Raw genomic sequence first — 24064 nt, forward strand, 5'->3', positions numbered from 1 at the left:
CCTTGATGTTTAACAAATCCCTTAGGAGGACGTGTTCAATTATGGCCGGTTGATACAAGTGGTTTCTGAGCCCATCTCTCTTCTCTTAGGTATTCAGTGGAATCACACTAACGAAATTTGGAGGCATTATCGTGTTGGCTTTTGCCAAATCTCAAATTTTCCAGATATTTTACTTCAGGATGTATTTAGCTATGGTCTTACTGGGAGCCACTCATGGACTAATATTCCTCCCTGTCCTACTCAGTTACATAGGTAAGAGCTTTTTGTTTTTAACCTGGTGGGATGGAGGAAGCCTGATAGAAGGGCGGGTACCTTGAAGCTTTCTTCTGAAGTATTTGAACGTACTTACACCAGTGGTCATTTGATAAATATTTATTCTAAGAGAAAAACTCTGATCCTAGGGCTTCGTGGCTAAACCACTTCATTAGAAAACCGGAGCCTGTCGTGGTCAGCACTGGGAGTGAGCTTGCATGTCAGAGGCCCAGGGCTCCTCCCCGCTGAGAAGGACCTGTTTGGCCACAGCCCGCGGTGCCCTGGAGTAGCCTTCATTTCCATTCACTTTTAAAGAAGAACGCTGCTCTGCGGTTTGTCTCAAATTTGGAGTTCTCCTTAGGAGTGTATTTTATCTCTGTGGCAACTTCAGCGTCTATAAATGACCCGTGGTCGACAGAACAGTACTAATTTGCTGGATTTATAGCTTTGTGATTGAGAAAATGAGGGGTTCCCCCCCCCTTAAATCTCTGGAGAACAGGAAGTTCTGTTACAGTAGAAACCATCTCTTTTTCTCAAGAAATGATTCATAAGTTATTTTATCCCTCACAGGCCCGTCAATAAATAAAGCCAAAAGTTTGACCACGCAGCAGCGATACAGAGGTACAGAACGAGAACAGCTCCTCAACTTCTAGCTGCCCCCTCCCTGAAGTGAGACTGTGTCTGCGGGTCGGTTGGTTTACAACAGCAACCGTGTTGTCGAGGCTCGGTTGAACCCTGGACGTGAGCAAGCGTCAGGCTACTTAACAGCAGCCGCTTTGGCTGTAGCGCTTTTAAACTCAGGAATGCAGACTCTGACTGGAAGCAGCATTACTGAACCTGGAGGCAGCCCCAGGGCGCTGGGGCACCTTTCCGTTCCCCAGGAATGAGGCCTGGTTCTCAGGCAGCCAGAAGGGGGCGCTAGGGAGCCTGCGGTCCGCTCACTGACACTTCCTAAAGGCCAATCAATGCAATGTTTCTCCTTTTTCAGGAGTAAGCCATCACACAAGTTCTACACCTTATTTTTAGTAACATTTGAGGATGTGGTAGATACATACTTTATTACAACATTTTGTAGTTTAAAGAGCTTTATTAACGCAATAAATTAACTTTGTACACATTTTTTATATATATATATATATATATATAAAAAAAAAAACTAGCAAGTGACCTCAGAACGTCGTAGGCCTCATTAGAGCTTGGTCTCCGAAAACTTGTTTGAAAAAAGCGACATGTTCTTCACAGTGTTCTCCTGTAAAGGAAAATGCAGATTTCATCTGTTAAAACGAGGCACAAAAGGAGGAAAACAAGGGAACACTTTGCGGCTCCTAGATGTGGATACTGGGTTTTAACTTATTTTTCTCTCATAAAATACTTTGTTTTCCTAAGCTTCTGAGTCATCCTTTCTGTTCACACAGCTCATGCCATCACAGGACTGGATGGTGCCTTGACAGCCCCCAGCAACCCCGCCGTCTGCCCTGGGAGACGGTAGAAAAGCGGGGAGATCTGTAAACACTGGAAGCCCTGAAGGAGTCACAGGTTCCCCCATCCTGAGGAAAAGGGTGCTTTAGATTTCATAACTTTGGAGATTAGAGTGATTGGCCAATGCATCCTGCCTAAAAATGAAACATTAACAAGCCTCAGGCCATTGACAACCCTCTGCAGCCATTTCCGGTCTTGTTCCTAATTCTTCAGAAAGGGCCATTCTAGGCCCAGATGTCACACAGCTGTGCCCAGATGACACTGTCTCCACCCCATCACTCCCTGAAAGTTCTAGAGCAGAACCCCAACTCCATCAGCACCCTGAATCCACTCTCACTACAGTCAACAGGCTAAGGCTTATGCGGGCTGGTACAAAATTTTGTTCTTTAAGAACTAGCCCAAGAGTTCTCCAAACCAAAAGCTTTCTCGCCCCACCCCAGCCGCCAGTGATCTCCTGGTACTGAATGTGGCTGCCCCACAGCTTTCTTGCAGCTCTATTCTCACCTGGTGTGAAACTAGGGTTCCCTCGCAGACGCTGGTTTCGCTGTTCAAAAAACCGGAATATCGTGTAGAAAAGCATGTGGTCTTCAGTCTGCTTTGCAGCATCTAGAAACTTCCGCGCGGAGATGTTATCATGGCCACCAATGCCCCGGATGAACCTTAAGGCAGCTAAAACTTGGTGTTTGGAAAGGAGAACTTCTACTATTTCATCATTTGCTGTGGAAAGTCGCTGGAAATAAGGTAGAAAGCTGGGTCAGTGCAAGCAGTAGGAACAGCCTTCTGTGTGGTTTGAAACTTGGCTGTATCAGTTACCTTCAGCATATCCAGAGACAGCTGGTGGGCAGGAGGATAAAAACTTTCTAGGGAAAGCAGCAGACAAGCCTGAAAGACACACGTTCAGACTGGATTCACAGTATGTTGGAAGGTCAAAGTATTTTTTATACTTGTTTTTATTTGGCTATGCCAGGTCTTAAGTTACAACATGCCAACTCTTACTTGTGGTAAGCAGGGTCTAGTTACCCCACCAGGAATCGAACCTGGGCCCCCTGCATTGGGAACGCAGAGTCTTAGCCACTGGATCCCCAGGGAGGTCCCACTGGCCGGCACTCACCAGAGGCTTGGAGTCGCTGAGGACGTGGTACTGCAGGAACTGGTGCAGCGTGGAGAAGAGGCTGTGCTGGACGAGCGTCCTGATGACCAGCTCGTGCAGGTAATGCTGAGACAGACAGACAGTGCCACTCAACTACAGACCAGAGACGCCGTGTGCCGAGGCCCACAGCTGCTCTAAGTGAAGCTCCCATCACAAAGAGAAGGGGTCTATGTGCAGGAACGCAACCCTCAGCTGACACCTCAGTTAAGACAGTGATGCTGCTTTTACTCTAATGATTCCCTGTCCCTGGAACGTGGGCCCACAGAGGTACCTGTACTGTGATCTGAAACTGGTTCAGGGAGCGGATGTACTCCATGAGCACGGCGATCACGAATTTGTGCGGCGTCTCCTGCACAGAGAAGAATGGTTAGACACACATGTGACTCCTTGTTCATCTGCCCTCTGGCTTCTGGGGTTCCACTTGGCTGTGCTGTGTTGGACTTGGTCACTTCAGTCATGTCCAACTCTGTGCGACCCCATGGACGGTAGTCCACAGGCTCCTCTGTCCATGGGATTCTCCAGCCAAGAATACTGGAGTGGGTTGCCATGCCCTCCTCCAGGGGATCTTCCTGACCCAGGGATCAAACTCGCATCTCTTACATCTCCTGCACTGGCAGGCGGGTTCTTTACCGCTAAGCCACCCTCCAGACTCTCCCTGGTCTGTGATCATATTTAAGCTTGAGTATTAGAGGCCAAACGATGAGCATTCATTTAGTCCTCACTTGAATAGCTCGGTTACTCTAATCACATTCTGGGTTCTTTTTCCTAAATTCCCTTCAAGTATGATCACTGCCTTGGGAATCCTAAGCCCAAAGCGGGCTGGCCAGCCTCCCCTACCTTCTTCTCCGTGAACACTGACAGAACATGGGTGTACATGTCAGACTGGTCGACCACGGCCTGGGTGCGCACTGGCCTCCTGAGCAGCGGGCCACTCCGGCTCTGCCCCGCCTCCACGGCCTGCACACAAACCACAGACAGGATCTCAGGCATCTTCTGGGTAACGGCATGTTTGCAGTCAGCCCCAAAAGACCAAATTCCTAGATGCTGTGAGCCTGGGCGTGAGCAGAGGGCGGCACTTGGACAAACTGCAGTGCGGCTGGAGAGGGTGTTTGGCAGGGCAGAGCTGACCATCCTGAGGACACACCAGTGTTCACAGATGGAGCTAAAAAGCCTAAGACATTAGTTTTATTCAGAATTATTTTTTTTTAACCTCTTAAAATAACTCCCTAATATTGTTAATTGCAAACCATCTGGCATTTGTTGTCTAATTAAAATGGCTACTGCATCTTTGTTTTACAAAGCCCAGATCCTACACTGGGTGAAAAATATCTTACAATGAGTATCAATAGAATTTTTTTTTTTTTTGGCTGAGCAGCAAGGCTTGTGGGATCTTAAACCAGGGACTGAACCCGGGCCCTCAGTGCTGAGAACACAGAGTTCTAAACCACTGGGTCGCCAGAGAATTCCCTCAGTAGCTTTTTAAAGGGTAAACAAGGCTCCCCAAATGTCACTGAGCAAGAAAGCCCTGTGAGATCTCGGCGACTTCACCTCACTTTGTAATGCTGACTCTGCGAGGGGGCACCTGCGAACCTCCATTTGCAGAAGCCCAACATGTTCCCGTGGTGGTGTTGGTGGACTGCGCTCTTGACTCCCACAGGTTTACAAACCAGAGCACCACAGCATCGGGACTCACAGAGACTGCCCTCTGAGATCAAACCTGCTGCCCCCTCTGCCCAGAACACCAGCGGCAAGAACAGGACCACTCCAGAAGGGCGTGTGGCGAGGACAGGGCCACACAAAGCTGCACGCTGCGCCTCAGCCCTGTTATCCCTGAGAAGCTAAAGGGAAGGGGTTCTGGGGGGTGTTATTGTTTAAAACCACTGCCATTTTTAGCCTTCAGACTACTCAGGTTCCTGAAGGCAAATAATTCATCCCACTTGTCCTGAACTTCCTTCTAGCTTCAGAATACACACTTATGAAACAGTATAGCAGACCCTGAGAAGCCTACCTTTCACAACAGACACTTGACAATTTTGTTTGTTTGTTTTTTTTTGGCCGCAAGTGGCATGCAAGATCTTAAGTCCCCAGACCGGGGGAACTGGTCCCAGACCGTGCCCCTAGCAGTGGACGCGCTGGGAGCATGGAGTCTTAACCACTAGACCACAGGGAAGTCCAAAGAACACCTGAACCCACTCCAGGAAAAGCGCAGTGCTGACACTGAATCATCAGGATCCTAAAAGGAGCTTGCCTGAATGACAGGATAAGTCTTATTTTTATAGCTTTTCCATCCTAAAAGGAAGATGTGGCAAAATGATTTAATTACTGATTTACCAAAGTCTAGACTCTGGCTTGGCAGAAAGACATAAAATAATGCAAAATGAGACTGATTTTCTTATCTGTTACATAAAGGTAGACCAAGGATCTATACATGTGTATGACCAAACACAGATTAAAAACAACAGATGAAGAGGAAGCCATTAAGTGACAGTCAGCCTCTAAGCTCAGGGGACACGGGGACTCTTAAGTTTACGCTCCCTGTAAATATCCACCATGCTCTCTGGCACAGGGCAAACCTCAGTGTTATCAATCTATGAGAATCTTGCTTATAATTACGTTGAAAATATACCCAGGGTGGGGAGGGGTGGAGCGTCCCACCTTGTATGTAAGGTGTACATACAACTTACCATCGTGTAATTCTGCTCGGCATCCAGGTACTTCTTATACTCCTGGTTGAGTTTGTCAAAGACGGTGGCTATCACGGGCAACGTCGCTCTGTCTGACTCTGTCAACACTGGAAGGAATCAAGGTTCACAGTGGTCAGCCGACACGCTAGGAGAGAAAGGACTCGTCTCCGAGGGTCACCAGGAGACATGACACAGTTTAGGGGCTGGGGGCCCTGAGGGGGGTCACCAGCCCTTGCCGGATACTAACAGAGGGCGTCAGGAGAGTCTCAGAGTATTAACAGACACAACGTCGTGAGTGACTTGGACTCAGAAACAAGTTTCTTCTCCAGCTGGAGAGGGCAGCCTCTACCCTCGGGTGTGCCCAGGTTTAGGTCTGTTTTTTAGTCTCTCCTACCCAAGAAATGTCTTGCAGGGACAAATCATTTTTATACCAAGCAGCCTTTCCAGGGGGTTAAATGATGCCCCTGTCACTGAGCCCACAGGCTGCAGACAGAAGAGTGTGGCCCATCTTGCGGTGGGCATGCAGGCCGTGTCAGGAATCAGACGGAGAGGCTGAAGGCCCACCACCCCTACTTACTCTGTGAACACACAGACAGGATGACCATCTTGCACTCCTTCCTCTGCAGGAGGAAGTCCATGAGCCTGCCTTTATCTGGCAAGAGGTTCACTATGGGCTGCAGTTTCACCTGGAGGTTCCAGAGGTAACCTGTGGAGAGACGGCATGCTGAACCCTGGCTGCAAACCAGAGCAGTGGCCCCAGAGCTGCTTCCCTCCACCTTCCCGGCAGGCGGGGTCAGGGATGGGGGGCGGTGATGCTGCAGAGCTGAGTCAATGTATGCACTCAACACAGCCCAGGCTGCGACGCTCAGGACACCCACACCAGAGTGGGACTGCAGCCAACGACCTCTGCGTGTTGGCTGATTCCTCAGAGGAACCCTCCCTGCACACTCGCGGAGCATCCACTGAATACAGGCACCTCCTCCCCTTCAGCGCTGATGGGAGAGCAGGTGGCAGCCCAGGCACAGACTCTGGTCCTGGGCTCCTCTTCTGCTCTGACTCGTTAGTCGAAGGCAATTCCGGTAGCTCCCAAAGGAGCCCTGGAACCCACCATCCTCCCAGCCCTGGGCACCCCCGGTCCTCGAACCTCCCAACACCCTCACTGCTGGGCAGTGGGCACAGTCCTCAGTGGGACTCTGGGAGAGAATTAAAGGCTTCACTGGAAATGTCCAAGTCAGCCCTTTCTCCCCAGGGCCGGCACCGAGCTGGTACCCTCGAGACAGACAGGAGACCATCCACAAGCTCGTCTTTCTAACAGGACACCCCCACCCGCACCCCAGACCCACCTTGACTCGCGCTGATGATGATGTCGGGCTGGAAGACGATCCACGATGAAGAATCCACACGTTATAGGAAACACTACTCCAGGAGAGGAGGACAGGAGGCAACCCAGCTCCCATGAGCATCCTCCCCACCCCTCACCGCGGCCCCCATGGAGGCCCAGCCCTCGATGAGAGAGAAACCCCACTGGTGCTTTCCATAATGTAATTCACCCAACTTGGAGGCTTGGACCTCCCTTAGACCCCTGTGTAAGGAGAGGTGACAGCTCCCCTCCCCGGCCCGGCCAAGGCCTTTGGAAAAGATACAGAGTTTACACGGGACGGGGGACTGGCTGGTCACAGGAGCCGGACCTACAAACAGAGAAGGCACGTGTGTAAGGGCTAAGTAACCCAACCAGAAAGTGCTACCAGTACGACACTTAATACTTCCTAAAGGCTTCAGTGCGTGTTCATTCGACTGCAGTTAAGTAAGGAGAAAGTGAGTTGGCATGTCCCAAGAGGGAAGTCAAGAACAATCCATGAAGAAGTCTTAAAGGAAGAAGTCTTGAAAGAAGCGGAAAGCGGGTTGAAGTTTCTTTCGTGGCGCTGTCTTGCTTTTTTACACACATGCACAAGAAAGAACTGAAAAAGTCACCTGGGTGAGTTCAGATTGAAGACAGGTTTTAATCAGCTGGTTAGAAAAGATGTTAACTTTGTACAGACTTCCTCCTCCCACCCCCACCCACCCCAGCTCCCTGGCCCCGCCCCATTAGAGGACCAGGCTGGAATGTTTAGAGTTGTTTTTGCCCCAATTACCAGCAGTTACTTTCATGCTGAGTAAGCCATCGCAGACACCAGCCATTCATCTGACACCATCTACTCTAAGTGCTTTCAACTACCCTGGGAAAAGAAAGAAGCTGGAAAGAACACTGAAGGCTGAGACCTAATCAGATGTGAGAACTACAGCCGACCCTCAAGACAGGGGTGAACTCCACAGGCCCGCTTACACAGGGGTATTTCTCAACAGTAGAAACCACAGGACTGCACGGCCTGTGGGTGGCCGAGTCTTCAGGTGCAGATGATGGGTATGGAGGACTGACCATCAGTTATATGCAGATTAACCCTCACTGTTGAAGGGTCAACTGTAGCTTGTTCTCAAACTCTGCTCAGCTGGCTGATCCTGCAAGTCCCAGCGCGCAGGCACGAAGCAGCGCTCTGGCTAAACTATCAGCAAGAGCCTGACCTGATTCTTCTCATGACAGGTACTCGGACGTCCTGTCAGTGGGTGAGGCCAACCCAAAGCTATCTGAGAAGGGTTCCTTTAAGAAAACGCTCCTCCCAGAGTTCCACATGTGCACTTCTGACTCTGGTTTATACATGGCAACGACAACCAACCTGCTCCAGACTCCCCTCTCCTTGAAAAAGAACATGGTCTGAGTTCTCCCCTGCAGTCAGTCACAGTGAGTAAAAGCAAAAGGAACGAAATGGCTTTTCCCCTTTTCTGACATCCTGACCTTCTCTCTCCTCTGACTTCTCACTGCCGCCTCTTCGGGTCGGAGGATGGGTTCAGAATAACCTCACAACTACAGCTTTAACACTTCCCATGACCACCAGTCAAGGGAAGACAACAGTCTTTGTCATCATAGTGACACAGAACATAAGAACGATAAAGAGAAGTGATCCCAGGTTAAATAACAGCCATAAATAGCAAAATTTAACCACAGGGTTACCAAGCAGAGACAAACAGAAACGTCAGCATCTTACTCAACATTAAAAACTTTGAGCTTCAGTGGGTAATCACAATGCTCCATTGTAAAACTCAGAGAAAAGAATCATTCTGTTTTCTTCAAAGGGAGATTCACGTCACTTACAAAACGCTTTTCATGAGAACACAACTTTAACTTATAGACTCAGTAGTGTTAGTCGCTCAGTCATGTCCGACTCTGAGACCCCAAAGACTGTCGCCCGCCGGGCTCCTCTGTCCATGGAACTCTCCAGGCAAGAATATTGGAGTGGGTTGCCATTTTCTTCTCCAGGGGATCTTCCCAACCCAGAGACTGAACTCGCACCTCCTGCGATGCAGGCAGATTCTTTATTATCTGAGCCACCAGGGAAGCCCAAGATTCAGTAGTGATGTTAGAAAAAACAGACAGAACCAGCCCTGGAAAAGTGAACAGATGTGGGAAGCCCTGGGCCTGCTCCCCCTTCCATCCACACACGGCGACCCCCTTACCTGCTGCGGGGATCTGATAGGGCTGGATGGATCGAGCTGGGAGCACCGGGTGATGCAGAGTGACAGAGCCATCGAATTCCCCCCTCAGCCTGATATCAAATATCACCGACGTCTGGCGGGCAGAAAGACAACCGCGTGGTATCAGTCCAACAGACCGCAGCTCCACCCGCCCTCTCGGGACCTCACGTCTTCTGTTCAGATCGGCTGAAGGAGCCTCGTGTCTGCGATCAACCCCTGTATGCTGGTGCCTATCTGAGGAGGACTCTGCTGCGACATCACAGCTCTCCGCCAGCTCTCACATGGATCCCCACATCTATGACTTGCTGCCTCTGAAGGGCTCCAGTGGTGGGAACACAGCCTTTTCACTTTAACTTGCAACACCTTCATTAGTTAACAACACAGGTGTCACCAGCCTCCAGGAGGGAAGTGGCTTGTCTCCCACCAGACACCCAGCTGACAGGCATTCTAGTGCTTTCTCTGGAGCCACATGGCCTCAAAACCACCATCATTTACACTCACAAAGGAAGTGCAAGGCTCAGGGGCTAACGCAACACAGTGGTTCGCAGGAATTCCTGGCTTAGATGACTCAACCAAATGACTATTCCCAAGTTTGATCTCATGTGTGTTATTTTCTGAAACAGTATTTAATTCCCCTAATCAACTGGTACGGTTTTCCTAAACCATCTACAAGACCAAACCCATTTCTACCTGGAAGAGCAAAACTTTGAGCATAAAGAGCATTTTTTCTAGTCTTTTTCAGAATGTTTTGTCCATTTCCACAGCTCCTTGGAGCAGGACATGCCCCTACACTCATACCTCTGTGTCCTGATGATGAACCACGACCAGGTTGTCCACCACGTTTAGGGCAAACTTCCCTGTCCGGTTTAACTTCAATATGTGCATCTTTTTACAGGCACCTTCTCTGTAAGACAAGAGAAAGGTCACAAAATAGACCAACAAGCTGTGGTTCGTATTTTAAAACTGGAGAAAAGGGAAGACAGCATTAGCGTACCGTGGTAGGTGATACAGGACCACCTCTGCTCCAGCGCTGTTGGAGGTCCGAGAATGATGCCTCAGGAAGAGAACATACAGCTGGCCGTATCTATCAGAGAACAAGGAGACGTAAGTCACGCTGGTCATCTGACATCCTTCCATTCTAAATGCTGAGTTATAAGGCCATGCTGCTGCTGCTAAGTTGCTTCAGTCGTGTCCAACTCTGTGAGACCCCATAGAAGGCAGCCCACCAGGCTTCCCCGTCCCTGGGATTCTCCTGGCAAGAATACTGGAGTGGGTTGCCATTTCCTTCTCCAATGCATGAAAGTAAAAAGTGAAAGTGAAGTCGCTCAGTCATGTCCGACTCTTAGCAACCCCATGGACTGCAGCCCACCAGGCTTCTCTGTCCATGGGATTTTCCAGGCAAGAGTACTGGAGTGGGGTGCCATTGCCTTCTCCGTTATAAGGTAAGTGAATTGCAAGATACCCAGTCCATCAGATATTCTGCATGAGATATTCTGCAGCCAACAGAAACATTTACAAAGAAACTGCAATTATCTTAAAAAAAAAAAAAAAGAAATCTAATATTAAGTGAAAAAAGGGGGATGCAAAACTAAATACAACTTGATCACAGTATTTAAAAAAAAAAAACAACCTACAAACTTATGCAGCATGTCCAAAACTACTGGAAAGAAATACAGGTTGTTAATAGTCCTTGAGTGATATGCTGTGCTCATGTGCTCATTCATGTCCAACTCTTTGCGACCCCATGGACTGTAGCCCACCAGCTTCCTTTGTCCATGGGATTTCCCAGGCAAGAATAGTGGACTGGGTTGCCATTTCCTCCTCCAGGGGATCTTCCAACCCAGGGGTTGAACCTGAGTCTCCTGCATTGACAGAGGGATTCTTTACCACTAGCGCCACCTGGGAAGCCCAGAGTAATATGCCAAGTCCATTTTTCTTTTCACTTTCTTTGATTTACCAGTTTTGTAAAATGAATACATTCCTTAATCATAGGAAAGGATAATCATTTTGCATTTTTAAGCCTCATCTGATAAGTGCTGCTGTGACCAGTTCCTGTAGGCAGGTTTTTGTTCCAGGAGTTCACACTGTGCTGGGTCCTGCCTCAGGGATAAGAAAGAGACAGAGGGAAGGGTCTCCTTTTGCAAAGACTTCTCATTTTATCTTTTTCTACACCATCATGCCTCAGATTTCTTTAAAAAAAAAAAGCATTCTAAGTGCTAAACTGATGCTGGGAGGGATTGGGGGCAGGAGGAAAAGGGGACGATAGAGGATGAGATGGCTGGATGGCACCACCGACTCGATGGATGTGAGTTTGAGTGAACTCTGGGAGATGGTGATGGACACGGAGGCCTGGTGTGCTGCAATTCATGGGGTCGCAAAGAGTCAGACACGACTGAGTGACTGAACTAAACTGAACTGAAGTGCTAAAAATATTTTACCATTTGGAAACCAGTTTTAGGCCACAGAAGAATCAGAAGTAATTTAGAAGCAAAGTGTTGATAGTTGTTGAATTTGGGTATATAGGAGATTCTCTGAATCAGTTTTATTTTTGTGTTTGATATTTTCATAATAAAGTTTTTAAATTGAGCTATCTACATTTCCAAATGAAAATAAACCTTCCTACACAAATAATTTAGGGCTACATCTGTTAGATAAAAAATGTAAACTATGTTTTTCTTTAGAACAAGTATGATATATTTTATCTAAAAAAAACTTTGATAAGCTTCAACTCAGAACTAAAAAAAATTTCTGAAACTGAGAAATAAATTGGCTCAGTGGTCTCATTTTATCAGACTAATGTGGTGAAAAAAAACTTCTCTAAGATCACAAAGTCAATAAAATCAGAAAAAAATGTCCGGAAGATGAGGAGCTTTCTACATTCATAAGACCCGAAGTGGAGAAGGGGGGTCCTTCTCGTGTGTTCTGAGGCTACAGGAGCCAGGGCAGCCCTGGTGTGCTTACAACCTCCTATCATGACAGCACTGAAAACAATTATGAGGAGGAATTCTCCCAAAGGACAGACATACATTGTCGCCATGGCAATATCTCTCTCCGAGAGGCTCAGTTTAGTTGACTTTGGGGCAGCTGGTAATTCAATCTCAAACTTGGGCAGCTTCGACATGGTGCCAGCCTGTTTGGGGGAGAAAAAAGTTTTTGCAGAAGCTTATTAAGCCTTCTGATGTTCCAGCACTGCCCACATCAAGCACCGAGGATACACATGCACTGAGTCTTCCCCTCCTTTTCAGGGTTCCAGGGGCCTGGCCTTAGGATGCATTCTTGATGGAGATGGGATGGTATGGGGTGCCCTCTAGTGGTCAGAAGGGGTGAGGCTCTTGTTGGAGGAACTTGCCCCTTTGAAGTTAGAGGATCAGTTAGGCTGCTGGAGGAACAAGGTCAGAGGACTTTTTTAAAGGGAGGCCGACCCTTACCCGGAAGTAGAAGGGCTGCAGCACATTTCCAAGCACTGTGGTGGACAGCAGAATCACGGAGCCCTCGGGACAGTACATGTACCAGTTCACGTTGATGTTCTGGCTCTTCAGGAGCTTCAGATTCCGCTTCTCTGGTAACACCTGACACAAAGTTCAAGAAACAGAAGCTTTATTTGAAAACAGCAAATGGGAAATTCCCTGGTGGTCCAGTGGTTAGAATTCTGTGCTTCTGCTGCAGGGAACGCGGGTTTGATCCCTGGTCAGGATCCTGCATGCCTCAAGGTACGGCCAAAATAATAAAAAAGAAAATACCTCAAAACTGACATAGTACACAAAGAAAATCATAAAAAGCAACAGTTTGTAGTTAAGTAGGAAAAAAATCATTTTTATTTATTACAGCTACCATTCTTCCAGCCTTGTGCTTATTAACACTTCCAAATCTTAGCTCATTTATTCTTTCCATGTCTCCAAGGGCTGGGCATCATTAGGCTGATTTGAGGGGAAAAAATAAGGCTCCAAGGGGCAAAGGAACCCGTGACAACCCAGGCAGCCCACCTCACTCCAGGACCGCCCAAGCCCCCACATTCCCACATTCCCAGGCACCATCCTCCCAAGGGTGGGGAGCAGCAGCATCCTTGCTTGTCATGGATCCAGCAAAATAAACCGACGCCCTGGAGCCACATGCACCAGATCAGCCACTGCCCTGCCTGCAGAATCAGCCTTCCTCCTGGTCTCCCGCTCAGTCTGAGGCTGGGGGTAAGGGGGTATCCTTCTTCTAACAGACATGTTCATGAGACTCCATGTGCAAACCGAGTAACTGTCTTATAATAACGGCACATTTAAAATATACTCAGAATCTCCTGATACATTAAGGAGTGCTGAATGGAGCCCAAAGATGATGTTAATGCTCCCAGAACACTGCCCTGAAGAACTGACTTGGAAGTCAGCCCTGGGGGCATGGGTTTCTTGATGATCCAGGGATAATAAAATAAAGATGTGTCAGAGTCCTCTTTCTTTCTAACTTATTTCTTGAAGATCTTAAAACCACCTAGATGACCTGAACCTAGATAACCTGAATGTACACTCTTCTACTATCTACAGAAAGATATACTTTCTGTATAGAGTGTTGAATGTACACTCTTTCTATATCTACAGAAAGATATACTTTTAAACGACTGCCCCAGGAACCCTTCTGTAAAGCCACAATCCTTTCCTTGCTAGTCACAGGCACAAAATTCTATTTCTGTGCATATGGGATTCAGGTAGCTTTCCTTTCTGCCAGTCACTGAGGTTCTGATAACAGACCTCCAGCAGAGTACCACGGCGTCCACAGCATCCTGTGTCACACGGGTGTGCCTCCTCCATTTGTGTGTGTTTTTTTTTTTTTCCATTTGTATATTCTAAATTAAATTACACTGGTTTCGCTGGGGCAACAAACTTAACACCTGAAAGAATTCTAACCCTCTCCACACTGGCTCCACTTAAGAGATTTCAGGAGCTTTCTCAATAGATCAGGCAGCTGGAACAGATTAATACATTATTGACCAGGGGCTTTTTGCAGAAACTAAGGCCTGTGGCCAGCAATTCGTTATGTAAGTTAATATTGAAACACTCTGATCAATTATGTTCCGGTAACATAAGATGCATTACTACGTCAGTAAGTTAGTTATTGAAAGATAAAGTCCAATGTAAACAAAAGAGTGAAAAGGCAACCTACAGAACACGAGAAAGTATTTGCAAATTATCTATCTGATAAAGGGTTAATATTCAAACTATACAAACACTTCCTATGACTTGACAAAAAGAAAATAACCCAATTTAAAAACAGAGGGGACTTCCCCGGTGGCACAGTGGCTAAGAATCTGCCTGCCAATGCAGGGGACAGGGATTCAATCCCCAGTCCGGGAAGATTCCACGAGTTGCGGAGCAACTAAGCCCACATGCTACAACTATTGAGGCGTGCTTGCCCTAGAGCCTGTGTTCCACGAGAAGCTGCTGCTGCTACTGCTGCGAAGTCACTTCAGTCATGTCCGACTCTGTGCGACCCCATAGACGGCAGCCCACAAGGCTCCCCCGTCCCTGGGATTCTCCAGGCAGGAACACTGGAGTGGGTTGCCATTTCCTTCTCCAATGCATGAAAATGAAAAGTGAAAGTGAAGTTGCTCAGTCGTGTCCGACTCTTCACGACCCCATGGACTGCAGCCCACCAGGCTCCTCCGCCCATGGGATTTTCCAGGCAAGAGTACTGGAGTGGGGTGCCATCGCCTTCTCCGCCACGAGAAGCTACTCCAATGTAAAGTGCAAGCACCGCAACGAAGAGTAGCCCCCGCTTGCTGCAATTAGAGAAAGCCCTTGAGCAGCAACAAAAACCCAGCACTGCCAAAGATAAATATTATTTTTTTAAAAAGAGGAATAGACCTCATCCAGAGCACGAACAAAAGGCCAACAAGCCGTGAACAAGGTGTACACCATCACCAATCAGAGAAATGCAAATCAAAACCACAATGAGATACCATCTGACACCCAGCAGGATGACTGCTATGGATAAAATAGAAAACAACAAGTGTTAGTGGTAAGATGGAGAAACCGGAACCCCCGTGCACTGTCGCCGGGAATGTAAAATGGCATAACTGCTCTGCGGAAATGCCTCAAAAATTAAAAACAGAATTATTATGTGATCCAACAATCCCACTTGGGGGTTATATACCCAAAAGACCTGAAAGCAGGGTCTCAAAGAGATACTCACACACTTGTGTTAATAGCAGCATCATTCACAATAACCAAAAAATGGAAGCAATGCCAGTGTCTGTTGGTAGATAAATGGACAAACAGAATGTGGTGTATGTATTCAACTGAATATTTTTCAGGCTTGCAAAGGAAGGGAATTCTGACGCATGCTGTAACATGGATGAACCTTGAGGACACAATGCTAAGTGAGACAGGACGGTCAGAAAAAGACAAACACTGTACGATTCCACTTATAGGAGGTAGAGGACCTTAAAGCAGACAAATTCATAGAAGCAGAAAGGAAACCTGTGGTTACCACGGGCTGGGAAAGGGGAAACGGGGAGTTGTTTTCAATAGGTACTGAGTTTCAGTTTTACAAGATCAAAGTTCTGGAGCTCGTTTTCACTACAACGTGAAAATACTTAACGCTCATGAATTATACACTTAATGGTTAAGATGGTAGATTTCATGTTATGTGCTTTTAATCACAGTTAAAATCTGGGACATCCCTGGCGGCCCAGTAGTTAAAGCTTCCAATGCCAGGGGCAAGGGTTCAATTCTTAGTAGGGGAACTAAAATCCCACATGGCACAGCCAAAAAATAAAAATAAATAAAATAACAATATTAAAAAAATTTTTTTAATATTCTTTTTAAGATAAAAAGGCAATTCATAAAACAGGAAACACAAATGTACAATACACAAAAGATGCTTAGCACCCTCCTAATGAAACACGCAAATTAAAATGGCTTTCCACCTCTCAAGATTGGCAAAAGTCTACAGATTTATCATATCTTGCTCTGCTAATGGTGTGGAAAATGGAGATTCCTGTATTGCTAGTGAGAATGCAACTTCTGGAAGAAATTTAACAGTATCTGTTCAGGTTTTAACTTTTTATTCTTAATTTAGTTCTTACTCCCAATTTATTTTTTGGCCTTGTTGCTGGCATGTGGGATCGCAGTTACCTGATCAGGGACAGAACCTTCAACAGTCCCACCCCACACATACCACCCGCTGGAAGCGAGGAGTCTTAATTACTGCACCACCAGGGAAGTCCTGTTCAGCTTTTTAGTTATTGATACTTAGATTACAATTGCCCTTCCAAGAATTGTGTCATCTAAGAATATAAAGCAACGTTTACAAGTTCATTCACTGCTTGAACTCACTACAGAGTTGTTTGTAATAACTAGGAGACAAAGATGTTCATGAACAAGAATTGGTAAAACTGTAGCACATCTACACACCTGAATACCAGTCAGAATAAGATATGGTAGGATATCTAAGAAATATCCCTATGCAAAAATAAAAAGGTGCCAGTCCCCAAAGTTTATACAATATAACCATATTTCTAAGTGTAGGAACCAAGTGGAGGAGCAGGCACCAAATTAGTTCATAATGGTTACTTCCAGGGATTATGGGGGACTTTTTACCTTCCATATAAAGTAAAGGTAACATCTGAATGTTTTACAAAAAAATATATATTACTCATAATTAGAAAGAAAAAAAAAACCCAAGTGAATTCAAAAAGCTGCCAAAACATGATCACAAGCCTTGCTCCAGAACAAGTAAGTAATAAACGTCTGTTCCTGGTTGTTTGCTAAGTCCTATCTGACTTTTTTGTCACCCTGTGGACTGCAGCCCACCAGGCTCCTCTGTCCATGGGATTTTCCAGGCAAGAATACTGGAGTGGGTTGCCATTTCCTTCTCCTGGGGATCTTCCCGACCCAGAGATTGAACCTGTGTCTCCTATATTGGCAGGCTGATTCTTTACCACTGAGCCACCAAGAAAGCCCAAGTAATAAATATAATACCTGGTAAAATTCGATTCCTTGATCTGTGATGAAGACAATTTCAGTAGAACTAGTCCAGCAGAATCCTAGTATGTTGGCATTTTTGGTCTGAAAAGAATTGCAGAAAGATTTTTTTTTAATTAATAATAAAAAAAAAGAATCTGTAATTTTTTTCAAAAGTTTAAAGTACCTTGCTGTTTATATCGCTTTTTGATAAAAGTTACCAAGATTTGATTACTTATGAACAAATCATATTTTCTGTTAAATACAGTGTTCCCAGATATCCACCTGAAACACCTCACTGAAGCACCTGAATGTGAAGTCCTTCTTGTCAATAGGATGGGGGAGGAACTGAGTTTGGCAGGAAGGTAAGTGCCCAGCACTCTGATACCAACCTCTACCTTTAGAAATCAAAAGACAGCTGATATGCTGAGTCAAACACATCATAAAAGCTAGTGGTATAAAGGTCTAAAGGCCTAAAGATTTTCTGTGGCAGTTACCCAAAGTGGGGTTGAAGATCCTGAGCCCTGCCCTGAGTCACCTAGTGAAGAGCCACGCTGGGAGCCTCAGGGCAGCCAGGCTAGGACCAGGCTCTGCTGCACAGAGCAACGGAGTCTGCCAGGGGCTAAGGTGTCTGCAGATGGGCCCCTCTTTGCTGAGAACCCACCAGAAGTACTAGTCACTCAGTCGTGTCCGACTCTTTGTGACCCCATGGACTGCCAGACTCCTCTGCTCATGGGATTCTCCAGGCAAGAATACTGGAGTGGGTTGCCCTTTCCCCCTCCAGGGGATCTTCTCGACGCAGGGGTCAAACCTGCATCTCCTGCTTTGCAGGCAGGTTCTTTACCTCTGAGCCACCTGGGAAATCAGGAACCCAGGTGGATCCCCAAGTAGCAAAACCATTACAAAGATGTGCAAAGACAAACCACTTCACCAGCAGCTTCTGCTGGGTTTCCTAGGTGCCAAGATGCTCTCTAAGCTGAGCCCCCTCTAGCTCATCACGCCCAGCAAATCTGATTAAAATGGATTAGAATCTCCACTGACGGGAGGGACGGAAGAGGAAGGACACGAGGAACGCAAGTCCAGACAATAACATCAGGAAACAGAGGGAAAGAACTCCTTTTCCGAAAACCTCCGAAGAGGCTGCTATGAAGGGAATCCAAGGTCTGACCCAGCGGAGAAGGGCAGGGGCCACAGGAAGACAACAGCCACCAAGGGCTGAAGGGGCTTGGTGTTTAACATCGTCCATCCATTTAATCCTGCCAGCTCCGTCTTACAGCTGAAGAAATGCACTTTAAAAAATTTAAAGGGTGTCCGAAGTCAAAGCCAACGTGAGGCAGATCCCAGGGTCCAAGCACAATCTAATTCCACATCTGTGCTCTCAGTCACCCGGCTACCCTGTGCCTCTGGCCTTGGAGTTTACGCCCACCAGCTCAGACAGAATCACCCCATCGGCCCATACCTTGCACTCCTGAGTGTACTCCAGCTGAGAACTATCCGGGATAAAATTAGAAAAGTCCTGAAAGGAAAGAAGCACACAAGAGGAGAAGTGTGGATCTTCAAGTACAAAGAGACAAGTGGAAAAAGACAAATTTAAAAAGTGGTCAGAAAAAAAAAAACAGACAAAACCCCAAAGACAGGAAAAATAAAACAACCGATCTGGACAAACTGCCCCGTTATCAGCAGCAGGTTGACAATTCCAATTTTTAAAATGAGTTAATCCAAATATTGTTAGGGTTCAGAAACTGATTTTGAAAATGCATTCCTCAAATGACTGACTTCAGAGAAATGGGTTGCTATATTTTACAAGAGGCTTTCCAAAAATTTTAGCAGTTAATACTGACAGAAAGAAACAGGATTTGCCTTTCTCAACAGCTTTTTCTCTACAAATGGCGATGGTGAATACTGACGAAAGCCAAAATGCCAACAAGCTGCTCCAGATTTGAATATCTGCTCTTAAATCAAGCATTCAAAGATGAGATAAATGAAAATATGAAGTTACTGAGGTAAGGCTAACTCCCAAAGTTGCCAAAAATATGCTTTGCAAAATCTATGGTTCCAGTTATCCATCAAAACAAAAGATGCCTGATGTTCCAAATAACTTTTAAAAAAACTTTACGGGAATTCTCTCCAATTCCAGGGGTTAGGATGCCTCACTTTTATTGCAGGGGGCCCAAGTATGGTCCTTGGTTGGGGAGCTAAGCTCCTGCAAGCCACGCAGAGCAGCAAAAAAAAGGAAAAAATTAAAAAGAGGTACATTTAAAAAAAAAAATTTTAAGTCAAAAATGACAAACTAAGGCTGTTAAGTATTTATCCATTTAAATGTCTTTCTCATCTTCAAGAATCCAAAAACTCCAATACAATGCAGCATGGAACTACAGCTTCCATGAAATTAAAATAGAAATGGGTCCTTTAACACTGGAATTCTGGAGTTCTTTCTCTTCCAAATGTACTTCTGGTTTTATATTTCCCTATTCCGTATTTCTTATTATTTACCGTGTATCTTTCTTTGGTCTATTTTCTTTGCTCTCAAATGTCTGACTCTTTGCGACCCTATGGACTGTATTCCGCCAGGCTCCTCTGTCCATGGGATTCTCCAGGCAAGAATACTGGAGTGGGTTGCCATGCCCTCCTCCAGGGGATCTCTGGTGTCTCCTGCATTGCAGGCAGATTCTTTACCACTAGCGCCACCTGGGAAGCCCACCAAATGTACTTCTAACGTCCTTTTCTTTGTACTATAAAGATATGTCTTACCACGGTCTTTGAGGTCCTCTGAACAGCCAATATCTTATTTTCCAAGGAAAACTTGATGCACTTCACTTCTCCTTTGTCCTCCATTCTTTAAGAAGAAAAAGCAGGTGATGAGTTGTACAGTTCATGACTGCATTCTAGCTTCTATCATTTTATGAGAAGAAAAAAAGACAACTTAAATATTCAAGAAGCAGCAAATCTTAGTTTAAAATGATAATGATGTTTCTGAAGCTTATAGGACCTCTTTTCAAACAGCAGAGTCCACCTGGCAACACGAGACAGAAGAAACTGACCTAATTGCCGTAACAAGTGACTAAGGAGTTGCAAACACTGCACTTTCACCTGAGCCTCGTTTCAGATGTCACTGAGTCTGGACCCCAGAGTAACTTTCTCCACACACTGCCGCCTTCTCTCTCCATTGCCTTCACAGCAACGCCTTTTTTCTCCTGAGATGCTGGTAGCTGTGAGATATTTACTTACTTATTTCTGATTGAAGTATATAGCAGCACTTTTGAAAAAGGAGTCTACTTTTTCGCATCCAGCACCCCACAGGCTGCGCCGCGAGGACGCCTCCACCTCCGTCTCACAACCACTTCAAATGGAGGTCAAGAGGAAGCCAAGGTCTGGATCACTGGGGAAACTCTCGAAGGAAAGGTATCACTCCCTGTCCTGATTATGGTGATGGTTTCATGTATCAAAACTCATCAACTGTGTATGTCAAATATATGCAGCTAGTAATAATTAGACCATAACAGAGCTATTAAAAGTAACAAGACGTTTTTAAAACAGGGTAGGGAATTTCCTGGTGGTCCAGTGGCTAGGACTCGGCACTTTCACTACTGGGCCTGGGTTCAATCCCTGGTCAGCAAACTCCGATCCCCCAAGCCGCTCAGTGTGGCCAAAAAAATCAAAGAGGGTAAACTTGGTATCTCCGCTCAAGTCTTCCTGAGCCCCCTGGGCTAGATCATCATGGCTTCACCCCCACTTTCCACACCCAAGCGACCAGCGAGTCTTACCCCAGACCTTCCTAAGCAACCCCGGAGAGCCTACTGGATGCCAGTCAACACTGTCTTTGGTTTACACTGCCTTCAGGCAGGTTTCCACTGCACCGGCTCAGAGCGCAGCAACTAATCAAGCTTCAATGCTGCACCAGTGCACTCTTCCCAAATACTGATCTTTTCGCCTTTTTTAAACAATCTAACATAATGAGATGAACCCTGAAATCCACAGCAGAATATAGAGGGTTCAAGCCGACTGCTGTCAGTGGCCACACCACCACCCACGCCTTCCCTGCGTGAAACCTCGTCTTCAGTCACACAGACAGGGAATCCCCCCTCAACAGGGAGACTGCTTGTCTTCATGTTCTCTCCATCCAGAAGCCTCCTGTCCACCTAGAAGCCTCCCTTTCAGGCCTCGATCCTCTCTGAGGCCTTCCCCCTCCCAGGCAGTGGTCTTCCCCAGCCCGTCCCAAGATAAATGTCCATCTCTTCTCTGCGCCTGCATTCTGAAGAGAGGGTGATTACAATATCTATCACAGGAAATACTAGGCGTCCACTCCCTGCCTCCCAACACTCAATGTATGGGTCTTCCAAAAGGGGGTTGCGCTCACATGCTCAGTGGCTCTGTCCTGTCTGACTCTTTGCGACCCCTAAACGGGGCCAGGCTCACTCAAAGCCTTCACGCACCTGGAGCCCAGCACACTGCAAGCAGTGTTTTCCCAACAAAGGATGATCAAAGAAAAAGAGGCTGATTCATCTTCTACTTCAAAAATTGTTTTCTAGGGACTTCCCTGGTGGTCCAGTGACTAACAACTCCGCGTTCTCGATGCAGGGGGCCCAGGTTCCATCCCTGGTCAGGGAACGAGATGCCACATGCCACAAGGAAAAGAACCCACACGCTGCAACCAAGACCTGGCACAGCCAAATAAATAAAAACCTAAAAATAAAAACTGTTTCCTAGTTACACAGTCCAACTGTAAAATGTTTTTAAAGTCACCACTGAACTGAGGATCAACTCTGTACTTTCCCCTCTGTAATCACAAGAGTTAAGGTCATCAGATAGTTTATCATCCAAACTGAGATAATTCTGAAAGTGAAAGGAGCTGCTACCCATAGTTACACCGGTTCCATTGGGATATACTGGGACATCCAGTCCCCTTAAGTATACTGGAAGCTGAGGTTTTAACACACATGATTACATGGCAAACACTAACCCAGGAATCTCCTCCATCTCCCAAACGCTCTGGAAAGCCCCTGAGTCAAGAGGAAATAAAGCCCCTCTTCCACCAAGAAACCGGAAATACAAACGCTGACGCTCTGACTGGTTAATTTCAAGAGACACGAACTAGAGTATGTGGATCCCAAAACAACAAGACTGCACACCTTCACTCTGACAGGAAGTCCAAGGATATCCACCAAGACTGTATAGCAGGTGTCTGCTTCCCTCTTCCTACAGGCAGGGATGTGCCCCACACCCAACATATAAAACAAGCTTCTAAATGAGAAACAAATAAAAACACCATTTTGTTTACATGTTGAAACAGTCTGGAAACGTCAATATGATAATTACCTAAATGAGATGGGATTCCTGTCATCGGGGCCTTTCACTACCACTCCAGTGGCTCCACCAGATCTAACGGCAAAAACCTGGGAGAAAAAGCAGCGACGTTTTACCATGCTGAACTCTGAAAGGCTCCAGACATCTATACCCACCTGCGAGGATGATTTCTGCTACGCCCCACCCTGGGTTCAGCTGAACTAACGTGGCACTTAGCAAACTGCGGATGCTTGGTGTCCACATGAATTTTAAGAAACAAGAGAGTAGTGACCAAAACAAGCTACCATTCGGCACGCTGCCCGCCGTGCGAGATGGGGTCGGTCCTGGAGGCTGCAAGCTCTAACCCGTGAATGCACTTACGCACACCCGGCTACTCAGCCCCGGGTTTACAAAATTCCCGAGAACAGTGAAAATCTCAGCGCCTAAATCCTTGACTGCAAGGGAAACTGATGACGAGAAGGCGTCGGGGAAACACCGGCGTGCCACGAGCGGACCGCAGCGGCCGAGGGGCGCCAGGGTCCGCCCGGCTGTCACTTCGGGGGAGAAAGCCCTGGCCGCGGCAGAGCCCGGTCACTCGGATTTCTCACAGGACGGGACTGGCGCGGCGGCCCTAGGCCTGATCCCCGGGCCCCCGGCCCCGGCGCGCGGAACACCCGGCGGCATCGGGGGCGGCTGGCAGGACGCGCCGGGCCGCACAGGGGAGAAGGGCTCGGGCCGGCCCGGACCTGCTTGTTGGCCTCGTCGAAGAAGACGCAGTTGACCGGGTTCGCCTTCTCGAAGTGTACCGGCCGCTCGCACAGTTCCAGGTAGTAGTCCTCCTCGCCCATGGCGGGCGCCGCGGCGGCGGCGGGGGGCCCGGGGGCGGCCGCCAGCGTGAAGCCGGTCGAGCAACACCGGATGTAAGGAGTCTGGCCGGGCGGCGGCAGCGGCGGCGATCTCGCGGGCGCTCAGGCCGCTTCCTGGTGCCACGCCCCTTCCTGGTGCCACGCCCCCAACCCTCTGGCACGTGACCCGCAGATCTCCTCGCTTAAACTGGCGACTAACCGCCCACCTCGTAGCGGTGGGGCCCACCGGCCGGAGACCAAACCGGGCTCTCTGCGGGAGGCTCCTCCCTTTGCGGTGGGGGCGGAGCACCAAGGCTGCCCAGCCGGCGGAGGTTGGAGGGCGGAGGGGCGGAGGGCCTGACAGAGAAACTCGTTTGGTGCAGTGGGCGGGCTTGGGCGCCCTGGCGCCCAGCCGCACTTTTCCGGGCGGTCGGTGGTCCTATCTCCCTCTTGGTCACAGGAAGCTTGCGCAGGGCTGCGTGCTCGTGTGGGGCAGGGCTGTCGCCTGGTCTTAGGAAAGTGCATCCTTCTAGAGCCTCTTACTAAGGGAGAGCATGGTCAGCGCCTGGATGCTCTGAGCGTGTAACGGGGAAAACTAGTTTAGATTGCGGGTCTGAAAGCCTCTTGATGGCTTTGATACTTGAAGGGGATGGGGTAAGTAGGGGGTAGCTCCTCATTCAAGGGATAGAAGAGAGAGATGGGAGGGAAGAAGGGAGAAGCACAGATGACCCCCTAGTTGTCCGTTCTCAACAAGCAGATAAATTTTGACACCATTCTCTTAAGATACAAAGTAGCTTGCGACGTTTGGCAGGGAAGTAGGGAAGGTCAAGAATTGGGTTTTGGACACGTGAATCCGAA

At 47.5% G+C, this 24064-nt stretch overlaps 2 protein-coding genes and 1 long non-coding RNA gene across 3 annotated transcripts in view; 2 read left to right on the top strand and 1 right to left on the bottom strand.

Moving 5' to 3' along the window:
• NPC1 (NPC intracellular cholesterol transporter 1) overlaps window positions 1-1637 on the top strand; it is a 46152-nt gene extending 44515 nt beyond the window's left edge. Inside the window, exons 24-25 of the mRNA XM_005898875.2 lie at window positions 90-252; window positions 823-1637. Coding sequence (XP_005898937.2) covers window positions 90-252; window positions 823-905 — 246 coding nt within the window. The 3' untranslated portion in view covers window positions 906-1637. The remainder of the gene's footprint in view (window positions 1-89; window positions 253-822) is intronic.
• On the bottom strand, window positions 1398-23342 carry RMC1 (regulator of MON1-CCZ1). Its single transcript, XM_070361938.1, has 20 exons — window positions 23108-23342; window positions 22395-22471; window positions 19830-19914; window positions 18538-18594; window positions 17097-17183; window positions 12561-12701; window positions 12159-12262; window positions 10127-10216; window positions 9931-10036; window positions 9115-9226; window positions 7209-7253; window positions 6909-6962; window positions 6143-6271; window positions 5566-5672; window positions 3719-3838; window positions 3153-3230; window positions 2843-2947; window positions 2545-2613; window positions 2236-2461; window positions 1398-1501 (listed from the first exon to the last, which is right to left on the bottom strand). The coding sequence occupies exons 1-20, from the start codon at window positions 23207-23209 to the stop codon at window positions 1422-1424; spliced, it is 1974 nt and encodes a 657-aa protein (XP_070218039.1). The 5' UTR covers window positions 23210-23342; the 3' UTR covers window positions 1398-1421.
• On the top strand, window positions 10104-19081 carry LOC138985442 (uncharacterized). The gene is made up of 3 exons (XR_011462505.1): window positions 10104-10236; window positions 17347-17443; window positions 18951-19081. It is a non-coding gene; the product is annotated as an uncharacterized lncRNA (long non-coding RNA).
• Window positions 23343-24064: the final 722 nt, after the last annotated feature.

Source organism: Bos mutus, chromosome 24 (assembly GCF_027580195.1).
Source record: "Bos mutus isolate GX-2022 chromosome 24, NWIPB_WYAK_1.1, whole genome shotgun sequence".
Taxonomy (NCBI): domain Eukaryota; kingdom Metazoa; phylum Chordata; class Mammalia; order Artiodactyla; family Bovidae; genus Bos; species Bos mutus.